We start from the raw sequence: 15,188 nt of genomic DNA on the forward strand, positions 1-15,188 counted from the left end.
AGTCTCCCCACAAGACTGTGAGCACTGAACAGGCAGGCAACATGTATTCCAGGGCTTAGCACAGGACCTGGTATATAGTAAAGGCTTAATGAATGATAGCTGATTAATGTGAGACTAAGAATAGTGATAGCTTGAGGATATAATTTCTCTGCCTCCTTTTTTAAAAAAAGGAGTCGTTACAGCTTTGTATGGCTATCTGAAAGGACTGAAGATTTTGGGAAAAGTTTCATACACTTTTGACTTATAAACAGGAAAATTAATAATACATTTATAATAAATAAGCTCTAAGAAACTTATCAAATGTCACTAGTAAACAACTGCATTGAAAATTCCAAAATGAGGGAAAACAAGTTAGTAGATGGACATTCCTAGCGCTGCTGGGATGTTAGCTGAATGCTGACTAGCAGAGAGGTATCCTGATACTCCTTAAATAATCACAGCACAGGTCTACACTCTCTTCCCTATATCTCATCATTTGGGGACCTTGCAGCCATATGCATCTGTAATCAGGCAAATCCAGAGCATCTCTTGGGTCAGCTTCCATCCTGCTCCAGCATTCCCTGAAGGACTTGTGAGCTACCACATTTCTGTAGAATACAGATCCCTGGTCCTCCCAATCTGGAATCTTTAAACTAGGAACTAAAAATCCCTCAGTTTACCTAAACAATGGTCCCTGTAACACAGCTGATTTTTCTCTTTAATCTTGAGGACCATCCTAGAGTTTGCTAACGAGGTGGGGGTTAAGATTCCAGTGATGCCCACTGCTGGGCTTCCAGAAAGGACAAAGGACAATGACTACTACTATCTGTTCACATAAATTTTTAGAGCTTTAGAGATACTAAACTACACTATTTGAGGTAAATAATTTAAGTAATCTAATGCCCCATATTGTACTACATCATAAATACGGCTAATAAATCACATTTATTCCCAAGTGTCTAAAACCAGTCAAAAGTATGTGCATCTTATTAATAAATTTTATTTGGACAAGTGGAGAACAACTTGTGTCACAACAACAGTTTTAAACAACATGATTAAAGACTGCGGTGCTCCCCAGAGTGGTCACAGGTATGTACAATATGGGAAGAACAAAGCTGCACCTCAGAGCTGATCATGATCCAGTTAAAAATACCTGACATATACAGTACACGTGCTAATAAATTTCCTTCAGGTCATGACCAGCATGAAAAAAAAAATAGGACGTAGGTATTCAGCAAAAGTTTCTGCTAATGGATACAGCAATATGCTGCATGTAAGAGTTAAAATCAGATTCTAGTTTAGTGTTAGCATCAAGCCCTTAAGAGAAATCAAAACATTTCTATTTCCCAATTTACACACATCAAAAACTATTCACACTTACTCAGGATGGGGTCAGGCAGCAAGCCACAGCACCCCACTTAGGTCCTTGCCTAGATAAAAATGTTTAGAGCTAATACTGGAGGCCTCTTTACATCCTGTTACAACACATCTGCCTTCTGGCTATGAAAATGTCATCTACTGGTTGCTAAAGTAAAACTTGCTAAGTTAACTCCTGAGGAGAAAACAATGCAGGTTTTGGGACTGTCATCCTTTCCAAAATGCTCTGCCAATTCAAGTTTCATTCATTCAGGAAGACAGAAGGATTTAAGGCTTCGGTGACAAGTATAATCCTCTGAGAAATTAGTATTTCCTAAAGTCAAGATGAAGCTAGTTTACCACTTTCTCTTGACTCTTAAGATCCCTGGCGTCAGGTGGAATTAACTGGCACCTGTAGTTAGGTCTGGCAAGAAAGGGAGATCTTTCCTCCTTCATAAAAAGGCTGTCCCAGATCATCCATGTGAGGAGCACTTGTGGAGTTTAAGCAGAAGAGACAATGAGACTTGGGCTCTTTAATAAGTTGAAGAAGCTGTACTCATAGCATCTTCAGCAATTTTGTTACTGGAAGGGTGAATGCTTGCAAAATATTTGACATCACTGTCACTATCCATCTGAAGAGCCATAATTGTTTGTTCCACAGCTTCTTGATGAGAGTTAGCAGAACTTATGAAATACTCTGCAAATGAAAACAAAACAAAATGAAATGAGTGCAACAATATTTAATATTTTCATGTACAAATTTTAAAAATGTCTGCTGCATAAATTGGAGTGATTCTAATAAAGTGGTTCAAAGGCATTTGCTCCGAGCATAAGTCAATGATAGCAACAAAATACCTACATACACTAAAATAAACTTTTTTCAGTAGCAAAGATCTGGAAATAAAATCAATGTCCATCACCTGGGGAATGGGTGAACAAGTAGTGGTACATGAATGTAGTGGAATATGACTGTGCTGAAAGAAATGATAAGTATGAGTAATAATGAGAGGCATGGAGAGATGCCCACTGAAATGATTATCATGACCAAGCTTGACCCTTAAAAGAGATGTCTCCCTCCTCTTCAAAAATGGGGTACTGTGAGTCTGAAACACCATGGATGATGTCAAATTCTTTCTACATACATATGCTATCCCCCCGCCTTTTTTCTTGTTATACAGGATGCTCTTGGGGAAGGGTTTGGATATACTGGGAAAAGCAGACTGATATAAATACAAAAAAACCCTAAAAATCTATTATGAAATATTTTAAAATATCTGATGCAGCAACCATTAAAATCTTAGAACTGATTTTCACTGAAAGCCTTAAAGCATAATAATTGCTTGTTAGATGTACTAGAGAAAAAGTTCTATTTCAGACATATGGTTTGAACTTGATGGCTACTATGGATCCTTCCAGCTCTGAAATTATACGATGAGGTCTCTAGTTCCGATGAATTTTGAACTGCACTATTATGGGACTCTGCCAAGTTCCTGTCAGTGTGGTGTCAATTATAAATTTTCTATGAGATTTGTACTATTTTTAGGGGTTGGCTCAAACATAAAGCTTCACTTTTCCAGGAGTCAACTTAGATCTTCCTGCCTCTAAAGCCAGAATTCATCCCTCTTTGCCATACTTACTCCAAAGTGGTATCACATGGGAACTGCCAGTTTTTTTCCTATGATTTAAAGTGATCTTAAATACATACTTCTACACCATTATTCAAAACCAATGAAAGTTATATTAATGGATTAAATATATTAAATTTTTGTGAAAAGATTTTTAAAGATATAATTTAATATAGTAAATGATAGAAGAGTCTTGCTTCCTTAACAGGAAAATCAGTGAAGGTTCATAGTTCTTGTTAATATACCAAATCTCACAAGAAATGAGATCTTCTGATGCTGTGAGAAGCGCAGAAAAAGTACAGTCTACCCTGAACAGAAGAGTTACACCACAAGAATAATGTAAATACATATGGACTTGAATGAGGAAAATGGTTGTGAATGTGCTGAAGGCAAAGCTGTATGTACTTCACAAATTATTGACTATATATTACCTAGGTCCTCCTCAACTACCACTAAGCACCCATAACTATATTATCTCTGTGGTCAAAGTATAATCTCTATTTCTTGTTGTTCAGATCTATAAGATTATCAAAACTAAGTAAACCTGAGAAAATAAACAGAACACTAGTCTTGCTGGAGAATAAGGCAAAAAAACCTGCCACTCTATTTTTAATAGAAAACTTTAGGATGCGGATTTTGCATTTCTTCATAATTAGATTACAATTAAGTGAATACAAGGAAACTGAATACTGGCAGAAAGAAAACAGAAAATCCACTATTTGTTGAACTGAATTGACACATAAAAGAGAAAATAGGACAGACAAAAATGAATAGACTGGTATATTAAATGGGTCTCTGCCATAAATAGAAGTATATACATGGCAAGATTACATTCAATGGCATTGCAAACATGTCCAAAAATCGAACTTACTATCTTTCCCCCAAACCTTATCCTTGAACCACCCAAGTTACCCAGGCTTGTTTCCTAGACATCATCCTCAACTTCTCCCTCTCACCCTCTGCTCTGACACTGGATAATTAGCTGTCAAATTCTGTGTGTCCACTCTCTTCTTTCCTGCCCTCCCTCAACTCCCAATTAATCAATTCTAGTGTACACCAGTTGCCTCCAGGATCAACTTAAAAAGCCTTTGTTTGGCTTGTAAAGCCCTCCCTAACTGGATCCCTTCCTACTTTCCCTTTTTCAAGTGTTTTTATACCTTTCCTCCCCCTCTCAAGGAAATTTTGACACCCAGTGACAAGGTCCTTCTTGCTATCCTCAGCAAGATATCTTCCACCTCTGAATTCTGAATTTAATGGCTGTCCCAGTTACTGGAAACAAATTCTTTCCCTCCACCTCTCTTTCTCTTGGCTTTCTGGCTTCCTTCAATCTCATAATACTGTCTCTCCCATCAGACAGCACAATCCATGAGGACTGGGACTATTTGTTCTGTTTGTTTGGCCTGCTTTTTTATCACTAGCTCTTAGCACAGTGCTCTACACAGCATGTATTTAGTAAATGCTTTTTTTGACTTGACTGAGCCACTTACTCAAATAGATATGAAAATATGGAAAAATCTTCATCACCAACCTTTTTCTAAGAGAGTTTGTCTTAATGTTTTTGCAAGTAGTACTCGAACATTTGGAACACTATCATTTGCTAAATTTAACAAATGTGGCATCAGATGTACAGCAAACTGGTCCATAGGAAGGCAGTCATCCTCAATGACAGTCTGGTAAGAAAAAAGTACTATTTTAGAATCTAGATAAATTTAGAATTGAGAATATACAAAAGCTCAATGCTGGTCCCTAAAATTTTTTAGATCTATCATTTTTAAAGTGCTTCCCATCTTACATTTAAATCACAGTATACTTGAAGAACACTACCTTAATGGCGAAACTGACATAACTTTAAAACAAATCCTGCAAATTTTCCCCCTAAGAACATTTAGGTGACCCAAATTAATGGGTATCTGCAGCAAACAAAACTGAATTCCAACCCTCACCTCCCAAACCAACTGATGGCAAGAGGATACTGGCAGTATCTGTGATTAGGTGGGTCAGCTGAAGCTCATGATAATGAAAGCAACAGAACATGACAGTACTGCTTATTAAGTATAGAGAAGAGGAAAAGTTTACCATAAAAGGAAAGACAACAGGAAGACAAAGAAAACTCTCTCACTCACCTGGCAGACAAAGACAAATGTCTGTCGACCAGACCACTTCGGGCATCTACCAAAATTTTCCACAAGTTCATTTATTAGGTCTACTCCAAATGTTGATGGTGTAGCCATGTGCAACTTCTTTACCATTTCACTAATCTAGGAATGTTAAATTGGAGAAATAAGAGAATAATTTCCATATTTTGTTACCTTTTATAGTTTCCTTATCCCAAATTTAAAGGTTTAGAACATACCAACTTGTAGGAAATCCAACGAACAGAAGAAACTTTGTCTGCACATAGATTCAGAGCAATTGGCCGTAAGTAATCATATACATCTCTGGGACTGTATAAATCTAGAAGTAAAACCAGCTGCCTAAAAAAATGAATAGTGTCAAAAGAACATAACAACTAATGAATGAATAAAAATTCTTTAAACTTAAAAGCTACTTTGTGTTTTGGATCCTCGTATAAGCAAAGAAGTTAATTTAATTTGATCCAAGTCCTGTGACTCCATTATAATTTTAAAAAATTCATTTTATTTTTAATTAATGGATTTATGGTGACTCCATTATCAAAACTGAAAACATATTTCCATTTTAATAAATTGTATTTTATTATTTAATGCAGGCATTAATGAACAATCTTTTATCAATTGGCTGGAAAATCACAACTGGAAATGATTAACTTATATCAAACTACCTAAATCTACTAAAATTTTCTTGGACTGGTGTTCCTGGAACCTGTCATAAATATGTAGTAGGCTTATTACTTGACTGATTTAAGGGAGGAAACAGGATGTTTCAGAGAAGAATAACTTAGAAATGAACCCATATTCAAATCCTGGTTCTGATGCTTCCTGCATGGACAAATTCTTTAACTTCCTTATTAAGCTTGCTTCCTTGTAGCAATTGATTTCTAACAATTGGTTATAGAATTGCTAATAAGAATAGGTTAAAAAATGAACAGTTGGCTACATAGTACTAAGCAAATTATTTTTGTTAAATACAGTTATTATCAGGAGACTTTTATTGCCTATAATAAACTAATTCCACTGGATGAGACTCCTGACTTACTTAGATCAACCATTCTCCACAGAGGGTAGTATGAAATATAAAAGGACTGTTTGGGATGCATTTCCTGGTAACTTGATTCTACCTTGTGGAAAGAGCAGAATCTCCAAGGCTATCTACTTCCTAACATCACTTTGGTTTCCCCTTCTTGCCTCTCATGATTATTCAATTTTAGGATCCAAGGGATAGGGTGTGGTAAAAGTAGCACTTTATGGTACCAAAGAAGTCCCATCAAAACTTTATGTAATTACAGTGAGAAATGATAAAAGAAATTCAGAGAATCCTTGGAAGACCTATATGAAGTGATAAGAATATGTAAAATAAAAAGAATTATGTACAAAGATTTGAAATGATATAAAAAATGAAAAGATCACTAAAAAGGAATGTGAATACTTAATTATAACTAAAAACCCTTAAATGGTCCTGGAGAACAGATGATGAACCATGACAAAATGTTTCTTAGCAGAGGCAGGCGGATAACAAAAACTGAATACTATTCACATTGTCAGTTGTGGTTATTACTGTAGTCTTTCAATTTCTGTTTAACTGTTTGTCTTTTTAAATTTGGAGGTTGGGTCAGATGGAAGGATGGAAGGAAATGAGATTACATAACCAGAAATAACTATTGTGTAAAAACAAAAGGCATCAATGTAAGCTTTATGCTCTTTTCAAATGGCTACAGTGATAAAAGTTCTTGATTTCTTAAGTGGTAGCTACAACTATTAAACACTCTCTTAGAAAACATACCCTCAGCAGCCCTCTCTGAGGCACCACAAACACTATACTTCTATACAATTAATTTAAGACTTTAAATTTAATGAGGAAGTAAAGGAGTCTTTCTGATATTTTACACAAATATAACTACAAGAAAGTTATCAGAGGTTTTTAGGTGTACAATAATGCTTCTGACCCCTAAGAAATAGGATGAGTAAGTAAGGGAGATAGCATTCACAGATTTCTGAATCCTGTCTGAACCCAATTAATGTATGACCAATCCTAAGAATTAGACAGATGATCCCCTTGAAGAGGGATGGAGGAGCCTTAAAGGAACAAATTCCCTCAGGGATCAACAGTAGCAGCATTAGTTCCAGACTTTCTGGAAGCAACAAGAAGCAACAACTTTAGCACCCATGGCAAGAGCAATATTGCTGTATTCCATATTTGAATTCAAGTATTGGAATGTCAATGTGTGTACAAATTTTAATGTTCATCCCTGGAGGTCAATTTATAATTATTATAAGAAGTCACTCAATAGCCTAATACAATAAAAGTGTATTGTAGAACCCACTGAAAACCAGATTTAGTGGTACCTGGAAGGTTTCTTTGCCAATTTACTCCAACTCAGAGCCTTCCCTCTGGGATTCATCTCTAGTTTATCTTGTCTCCCATAATGGAATGTGAGCTCAAGTATTTGCCTTTCTATGGCTCCCCAGTGCTTACCAAAGCATCTGATAGTGTGGAGCACTATAGATGGTTCAGTATCTAGAGCCCTGACATTGGAGTCAGGAGGAAAGGAGCTCAAATTCAGTCTCAGAACCTTTACACAACCCTGATTGCCTCTCCTCCGGGCCATCTCCAGTGAGGCAGGTGACTTAGCACAGTCCCTCCTCAGTCAAATCCAATGCATGTGCTTGTCATAGCTTCGCTTCCCTGATATCATGTCTTCTTTGAGAAAGAAGGACAAACATCATCATACCTGAGAGTGTATGTGATTAATGTGTACTGACAATGGGATCTTGCAGAAATGACTGGATCAGAACCAAAAGACTTAAAACTATTATCTAAAAGTATTTAAATTATGAAGTGGGTTTCTAACTTAATTAACTTCACAAATCTAGCTAATAAAGCAAGCATATATACAATCTTTTATCTCAAAGCAAATCAAACCTTCAATATAAAAGGTAACAAAAAAAATGTCACATACTCAGCCAGTTCAGCTCGAAAGCGCCAATTTCTGCTATTATCTGTTACTAAAAACTCCTGAAGCTGGTAAAGATATTCTCTTCTTTTGTCAATATGAAGAAGCTAGAAATAACAGAATGAAACTTTTCTGAGTGGAATGCAGAGAATATTAAATAACTGAAAAAAACGACCTTTAAAATGTTTGAGAATATGCATCAAAAATATACCAGCTCTTCTCTAAATATTTTATGCTTAACTAATAAAATGTATTTGCTTCGTCTAAAACTCAACTGGACAAGAGAGAGCTGGCTATCAAGGTGATCTGAAGGCTCAAAGTTACCATGGTCTCTGGAAAAGAGAATTTTGCTCCAGGGGCTAATGCAAAGTACAATACCTTCCTAATTTCTCATGCTACATACAGAAACTGGCTATTTTGGATACTCATCATCATATCAAAGCAACTCATTCATCTTATCGTACATATCAAATTCTCAATTCTCACACACCAACTGTATGTATAATTTTTAAATGTCCAGAGGATACGTGGTAGTTTATAGAACTGTTATATAAGCTGTACATTACTATGCATAAATTTAGAAAATGTAGTACAGGGTTTGTTATGGTTCAACTACTATAAATATTGGAATTAATAGTGTGAAAGATAAGATCTTGATCTGACACTAATAAATGACTACTGAATACAGTATTATCACTATTTATAATATACATATCAAGAAGTTTAAAAAGTTTTTCAAACAAAATGAATAAATATGAATTATTTGAATGAAGATCAAAGAAATCTGATATTGAATGTAAGCCATTTGTAGGGGATCCAGTAGAATACTTGACTAGCATAAACAACTCGATATTATTACTTAGCACTGGTACCCAAATTCATCCCATCAGAAAGCATGTATTAGATGGAAGACCCACTGGAAACTCAACTGTACACCACCATTTTAAGATGGAATAGAAAGGCTAGCTTGGTTTAATCTTAGTGGGCAGCTATGGGAAAATAAATATAAAAACTACCTTCAGAAAATCATGCAAGTGCTTAAGGACCCCTATTCTGACTTCATCAAGGTCCTTTAAAAACCCATTGAAAATTGGAACCAGATCTGCAGCTGTCAATTGGTCTCCAAGAATGACTGCAAGTTCATGGATAGAGAATGCTAATGTCCTCCGAACTTTCCACTGCAAAAACACAAATAATTCTATCAGCAAATGAAGTATTGAGTGCTTCATCTTTAATGATGAATGAAATTTAAATCTGAATTAAAATGTTCATAACTTCAGGCAGCTAGTGATGTAATGAATAGAGCACCATCCCTGGAGTCAGGAGGACCAGAATTCAAATTGGGCCTCAGACACTTAATATTTACTTAGCAATGTGACCTTGGGCAAGTCACTTAACCTTACTGCTTTGACAAAAAAACCAAAATCAAAACCAGACAATAAATACCCATAACCCAGAATAGGAAATCTGAATAAAACTGCCAGTACATTAGTTTTTGTGGGCTAGTAGGTAAACCTCCCCATCATTTATTTTTTTAACACGACATTTATAATATTATTTCTATGGGAAAATGTTTTAGTAGTTCAAAGAACCAACTTATAAATCAATGTTTGGAATAAAAATGATTCATAAAGTTGAGAATTGCTTGTTTTGTTTTCAATAAGTCAAATACTTTGAATAAAATACCAAAACTTAATTTTGTATGTCTCAGAAGGAGGTGAAAAGTTCTTTGGAATTCAGAATCTCCAAATGCTTTGGGTATCTCAAAGGTCATGCTTCTTAAAGCACTAGGTAAAATTTCATGAGTTCTTTAATTTTTTTTTTTTTAACAAGGCAGTGGGGTTCAGTGGCTTGCCCAGGGTCACATAGGTAATTATTAAGTGTCTGAGGCCGGATTTGAACTGAGGTACTCCAAGGCCATGTTCTATCTACTGCACCACCTAGCTGCCCTGAGTTCTTTAATTTTAAAAAATTCCAGGAAAAGGACAAAAATTAAAAACATTATACTTATCTTTAACTCGAAATCTTTTACCCACCTGCATATCTGATGCAAGCGTCTCATAAGTCTCCCTAAGGCAGTGCCAGTTCTGCCTACCTAGGGTAAGTGCCACACCTGGAAGGCTATATGCACAATGTTTAGCAATCTCAGTGTCAACTGTTTGTGCGCGAGAAGGATCAGTCATAGATAAATATTGATCCAATAATGCCTGAGGTACAACATCCTAATATAAGAAAGAAAAAAGATATTAACATTTTCTCAAGTTTCTAAAAGCCTAGCCTCCCATTCAGAAGATAAAAAGATATACAAATTATATTAACATTATTCATGACATAGGAAGACTAATAACAGACTAAAAGTATTTAGTAACAAACTATCTTAGCAAGAGATTACAGCAATATCCAAAGGACACAAAATGGAAGCCGTAATAAAATCAAAAACTGTTTTAAAACTTGGGAAAGTAAAAAAAAAAAAAATCAAAGTACAATTAGAATTAAGCATTATCTCCATAGGTATTCAAAATAAACTAAGAAAAATCACTCAATAAATATAAATTAAGAAAAGAAAGAAAGAAAGAAGACACAAATGAACACTGATGGGTATTCTATTACTTACTTGCAGTTTAGATTTTCGTTCCTCTTCAGTGCTAAAACTATTATTGGTGCTCAAGTCTGAATCATTATGGAAGTAGTTAATAGCTGAATCCATACTCTGTTTAGGAAAAAAGATCCACTTAAAGAAAAGTCTGTTGTGTCTCTAGACAGTTTCTTCATTTAAATGTCTTAAAGATATCCTTACCTTCAAGACTGCCAAAAGATTTTAAAACACATATTCTAAAGCATTATTTTACTTTTTGTCCCCAATTCAATGCTAATAATACTCTGGCTTTTTCCATAATCATTGGGCCAATCATTTTTAAAAAACAGAACAATAAAAAAAGTTTTCCTTAAATAAGAATAAGCTATCATACTGTCCCATTTACAATAATACCAAATGTCCAGGAGCTTATTTTTGTGCATTATTTATATGACTAACTATGCTAGATATGACTTAACCAAATGAACAAAACTTCACTCTGTTTAACTGAATGAACCCTCTTCCAAAGGTAGTGTTAGATATTTAATCCTCCCTCTTTCCACCCTCCCCATCCCCCCCCCCCCAAACCTCTTTCCAAAGTGTCTAAAATATCCTAGTGGTTTAATCCTATATAATGACTCTGACTGGGGCAATTAGAAGAATGTGAGTTCTGTGCTCTACTGAATAAACAAGGTATGTTTGATACATATATAATAACGTACATATACATACACACTGGTATGCTTAGTAAGGAGGAGGGGTGGGACACAAGGAATTGGGCAATGATTACAAAGGTTTAGCTACAAGTACAAACCAAAGATGATGCTAGTGATTGTACCCACCCTCACACTCCAGAGTCCAGATAATGTCACTGGCCCTCCGCAACATGGCCTCAAGTCCCGATCTTCTCCTGCTCAGATACTGTGCTGCTTGCTGCAGTGAAATGGTCCGATCAGAAACAAAGCACCTCTCCAAAAAGAAAAGGAAAGAGTTAATTTTTTTTTCTTTATAAAGGGCTTTGTTTCCAGTAAGACTATTTCACTGCAGTGAGCTACATTAACATTGAGGCTACTACAATGGTCATGTAGACAGGGCTGGGATCTAATCTCTGAAGCACTCAACATGATACTGATGTTACAAAGACAGAATGTGGTGAGAATGATCACTTCTACTTAATGCAGCATGGAAAGCTGAAAAATCAGCAACAAAAGGAATGGATGTCCCTTCTGACTACAGATTTTAGCTACTGCTATTCCCCATACAGCCTAATGTAGATTATTCAAACTAATGTGACAAATATTTGTTACCTCAACACTATCGTTGATCAAAGGCACAGGATCATCTTGGTTTATATTACAATTCTGTAGCTCTTTTATGAGGATTTCATCTTGTAAATCATCTTCCCTGACTAAGCTGACCATCTTCTCTTCCTGAGTGTCCATACTGGTGGCTCGTAGTGCAGCAGACAACACTTCTACTTGTGCTAGTATTAATAAAAATAAAAAGAAAGAAAATAATGAATTCGAGCAAAAAATTATCTTGCCCCAAAAGAAAATGTATAAATTTAGTTACATTGTACTTGATATTTGTATTTTTAATGTTAACAGTCAAAAAGCTGAAAATGTTCTATTCTGATAATTCAATTATTAGTTCCTCAAGATAAAAATAGAACCAACTAATATGTTTTCATGGGACAGATTAAAAATTTAACTACTGCTAAACATTATTTTGTGTTAGTATCAACAGACAAATGCTACAAAAGTTGTAGAAGGAGTCTTTGCTTTATTAAAGAAGCAAATTCAGTAAAAGTTAACTGTTTTGGTAGCATATGAATCAAACATAACCAACAAGGCTTACTTACTAAGCCATTTTAGCAGATGAGCAGTCACACAAGTCCTGCCAATATAAAACAATGGTAATTACATAGATTCTGCTGGCAGTTATAAACATTCACTTAACATTTAAACATTCCTTATTGCATCCAAGTTAACTTCTGAAATTGCTTTGTCCTTTCTCTTTTTGTAAAATAGTGAAGGGTTAAATACAAAGGGATTTTTTTTTTGTGACAAAAGAAAAACATGTAAGTATTTCTTATGCCTGGAATATAATGTAACTCATATATATTATGTAATTTCTGGATTAAAAACTTATTTGTAAGGTGCATACAAAATAAAGACAGTATCCAAAAGGGGTTTAAATGTTCAGGGAAAAATCTTCACAAATGTGTGTGTGTGTGTGTGTGTGTGTGTGTGTGTGTGTGTGTGTGTAGTGATAGGGAATGGGGGAGTAGAGTGGAAGAAGGGGTTGAAGGAAAACCTACTAGAATGTCTAAAATAGTATTTAAAAAAACTTAGGATAAATTTTTCTTACTACATTAGTAATTTAAAGAAAGGCAAAGTAGCTAGTTTTACATTATTTGTTCACATGTTCGGGAACTTTTATTGTAGGGATATGGAGAAGTTATAAGTTGTAAATAAGCACACTATATTTCACCTATGACAAATAGTGATAGCTTTTTTTTTTTTAAACCAGCATAATGATGCCAGTTCTCAATTCTGAACTGAACATTATTTCCTGGATTTTGCCAATTTGAAGGAGGAAATGGCATTTGTGGGGACCAGAATGGACTGGCAATGGGAAAGAAGATCAAAATCTGTTAGTCATATAGCTTAAATTTTCTGAAGCTATAGGTTATAAAAATAACAAACATTTCCTTTTTTCCATTCTGACTCAAAAATCCAAAATAGCAGATGTTCAGTGACTATTAGGCATATCTTTTAACATAGAATTGGCACAATGAACCACAGAAATATTGTTCCTCAGAAATCCAGAGAAACCCTTCTATCAAGAACTTCTAATCCAAAGGGCATATCTAAATCCTAGAACAAAATAAACAACCTTCAGATCCAAGGCTAAGTACCAATTTGTTAGCATGGGGGGGGGGGGGGGAAAGCGGGGGAGAAATCCTATCTGCCTTAATAGAACATAGAAAATATTTTAAATTTTATTTCTGAGAAAACTATGTTGCAGAGAATTATATAGCACAAAAATACCCAAAACAGTGGCTGAATAAACATTCTAAGTTAAATTTCAAATTTCATTGCTTATATGAAAAAACAACTCTAAACCTATAAACTCTACAACAGGACAGATAAAAAGGTATCCACTGAATGCTCTAATATGTACATTTGCCAAACATTCAATTCTCTGCAACAGATGTGCCAGATTTATATACTTAAAACGAATGTAGGTTTGCAAAAACCAAATATGTGGCAATACCATTGTACATGTATAACTTAGATTACTTGCTAACCTAGAATAAGGAGAAAGAAGGGTAGGGAGAATGGATATGAAAAATTATCCTTACATATAATTGGAAAAATATTTTAAAATTCATATTCCGTCTTATTACAAATTAAACACATATCATGTTTTAGTAAACCATAATATGTATTTAATTTGTAATAAAGTCTGAAGTAACATTTTGCCTACATTTTTGATCTGTGATATAGTGTACACACATATATACTGTGTATAATACATGCACATGCACACACACAAAGCACGATTTGGATTTATTAGCAACTGACAGTTATATGACCCTGGGCAAGTCACCAAACGTCCATGTGTCTCAGAGAGCTCTCTGGAACTTATGTATTCTTCCAGATGGATTACCATCTGAATTGGTAAAGAGTTCTTTGTTATGGCAAAAATTATTTTTATTTACATATCTGCATAAATCTTAGAATTCAAAAGACTATTCAGATGTTTGAGATAAAGTTTTCCATTAATGACTCTTCAATTCAATTTCCCCCTCTAACTTTTAATAAGATTAGAAAATAGGTAATGATGACAGCTGATACTGATTAGTATGAGTACTAAAATGTCAAACTATCCAGGCAAACAGTGCTAACTTGAGGAGGCAGGTTTCAAAACCTAGATCTTTCTGTCTCCAAGTTTAACATTCTGTCAACTATTCCATATGATCCTGGAACAGAGATGTTCAGCATAAAGTTAAATGTCATCTCATATACATTTTAAAAGGAGTAAATTTAATATAATGAACTAATATTTTAAATTAATAATACATTTTTGGAAAGAAGCTGTGTTTAGTCATACTTCCTGTGAGGTAATATTAATGGAAAATTTTTTTTTCTCCTAGCTTATCCATGACCTTCTCCCTTTCTCTTGGGTAAATTTCTCCATAGTGCAATATAGGAATGGATAAACATATTTACAAAGATAAATTAATACAAAATAATTTCCATGGGGGCAACTAGGTGGCACAGTGGATAGAGCACTGGCCCTGGAGTCAGGAGTACTTGAGTTCAAATCTGTGGCCTTGGGCAAGCCACTCAACCCCACTGCCTTGCAAAAAAAAAAAATTATCAATCTGACCACTGGGTGAAAGATGGATTGTTAAGAATCTAAATTACTGGAGCAGCTAAGGCAGCAGTGGATAGAGCACTGGTCCTGGAGTCAAGAAGACCTGAGACACTTAATTACCTAGCTGTATGACTTTGGGCAAATAACTTAACCCCCCCATTGCCTTGCAAAAACCAAA

General features: G+C 35.0%; 1 protein-coding gene across 7 annotated transcripts in view; it reads right to left on the reverse strand.

The window, feature by feature from the left end:
• Positions 1 to 963: 963 nt before the first annotated feature.
• Positions 964 to 15,188, reverse strand: part of PPP4R1 (protein phosphatase 4 regulatory subunit 1) — an 81,953-nt gene continuing 67,728 nt past the window's right edge. For all 7 annotated transcript variants that reach the window (XM_074208754.1, XM_074208757.1, XM_074208759.1 and 4 more), the window contains 9 exons: positions 11,932 to 12,107; positions 10,664 to 10,759; positions 10,086 to 10,271; positions 9,066 to 9,227; positions 8,056 to 8,156; positions 5,314 to 5,434; positions 5,084 to 5,218; positions 4,489 to 4,630; positions 964 to 2,032 (listed from right to left, as the gene is read on the reverse strand). In XM_074208754.1, the coding sequence (XP_074064855.1) occupies positions 1,869 to 2,032; positions 4,489 to 4,630; positions 5,084 to 5,218; positions 5,314 to 5,434; positions 8,056 to 8,156; positions 9,066 to 9,227; positions 10,086 to 10,271; positions 10,664 to 10,759; positions 11,932 to 12,107 (1,283 nt within the window). In that variant the 3' untranslated portion in view covers positions 964 to 1,868. The remainder of the gene's footprint in view (positions 2,033 to 4,488; positions 4,631 to 5,083; positions 5,219 to 5,313; positions 5,435 to 8,055; positions 8,157 to 9,065; positions 9,228 to 10,085; positions 10,272 to 10,663; positions 10,760 to 11,931; positions 12,108 to 15,188) is intronic.

Source organism: Macrotis lagotis, chromosome X (genome assembly GCF_037893015.1).
Source record: "Macrotis lagotis isolate mMagLag1 chromosome X, bilby.v1.9.chrom.fasta, whole genome shotgun sequence".
Lineage (NCBI taxonomy): Eukaryota > Metazoa > Chordata > Mammalia > Peramelemorphia > Peramelidae > Macrotis > Macrotis lagotis.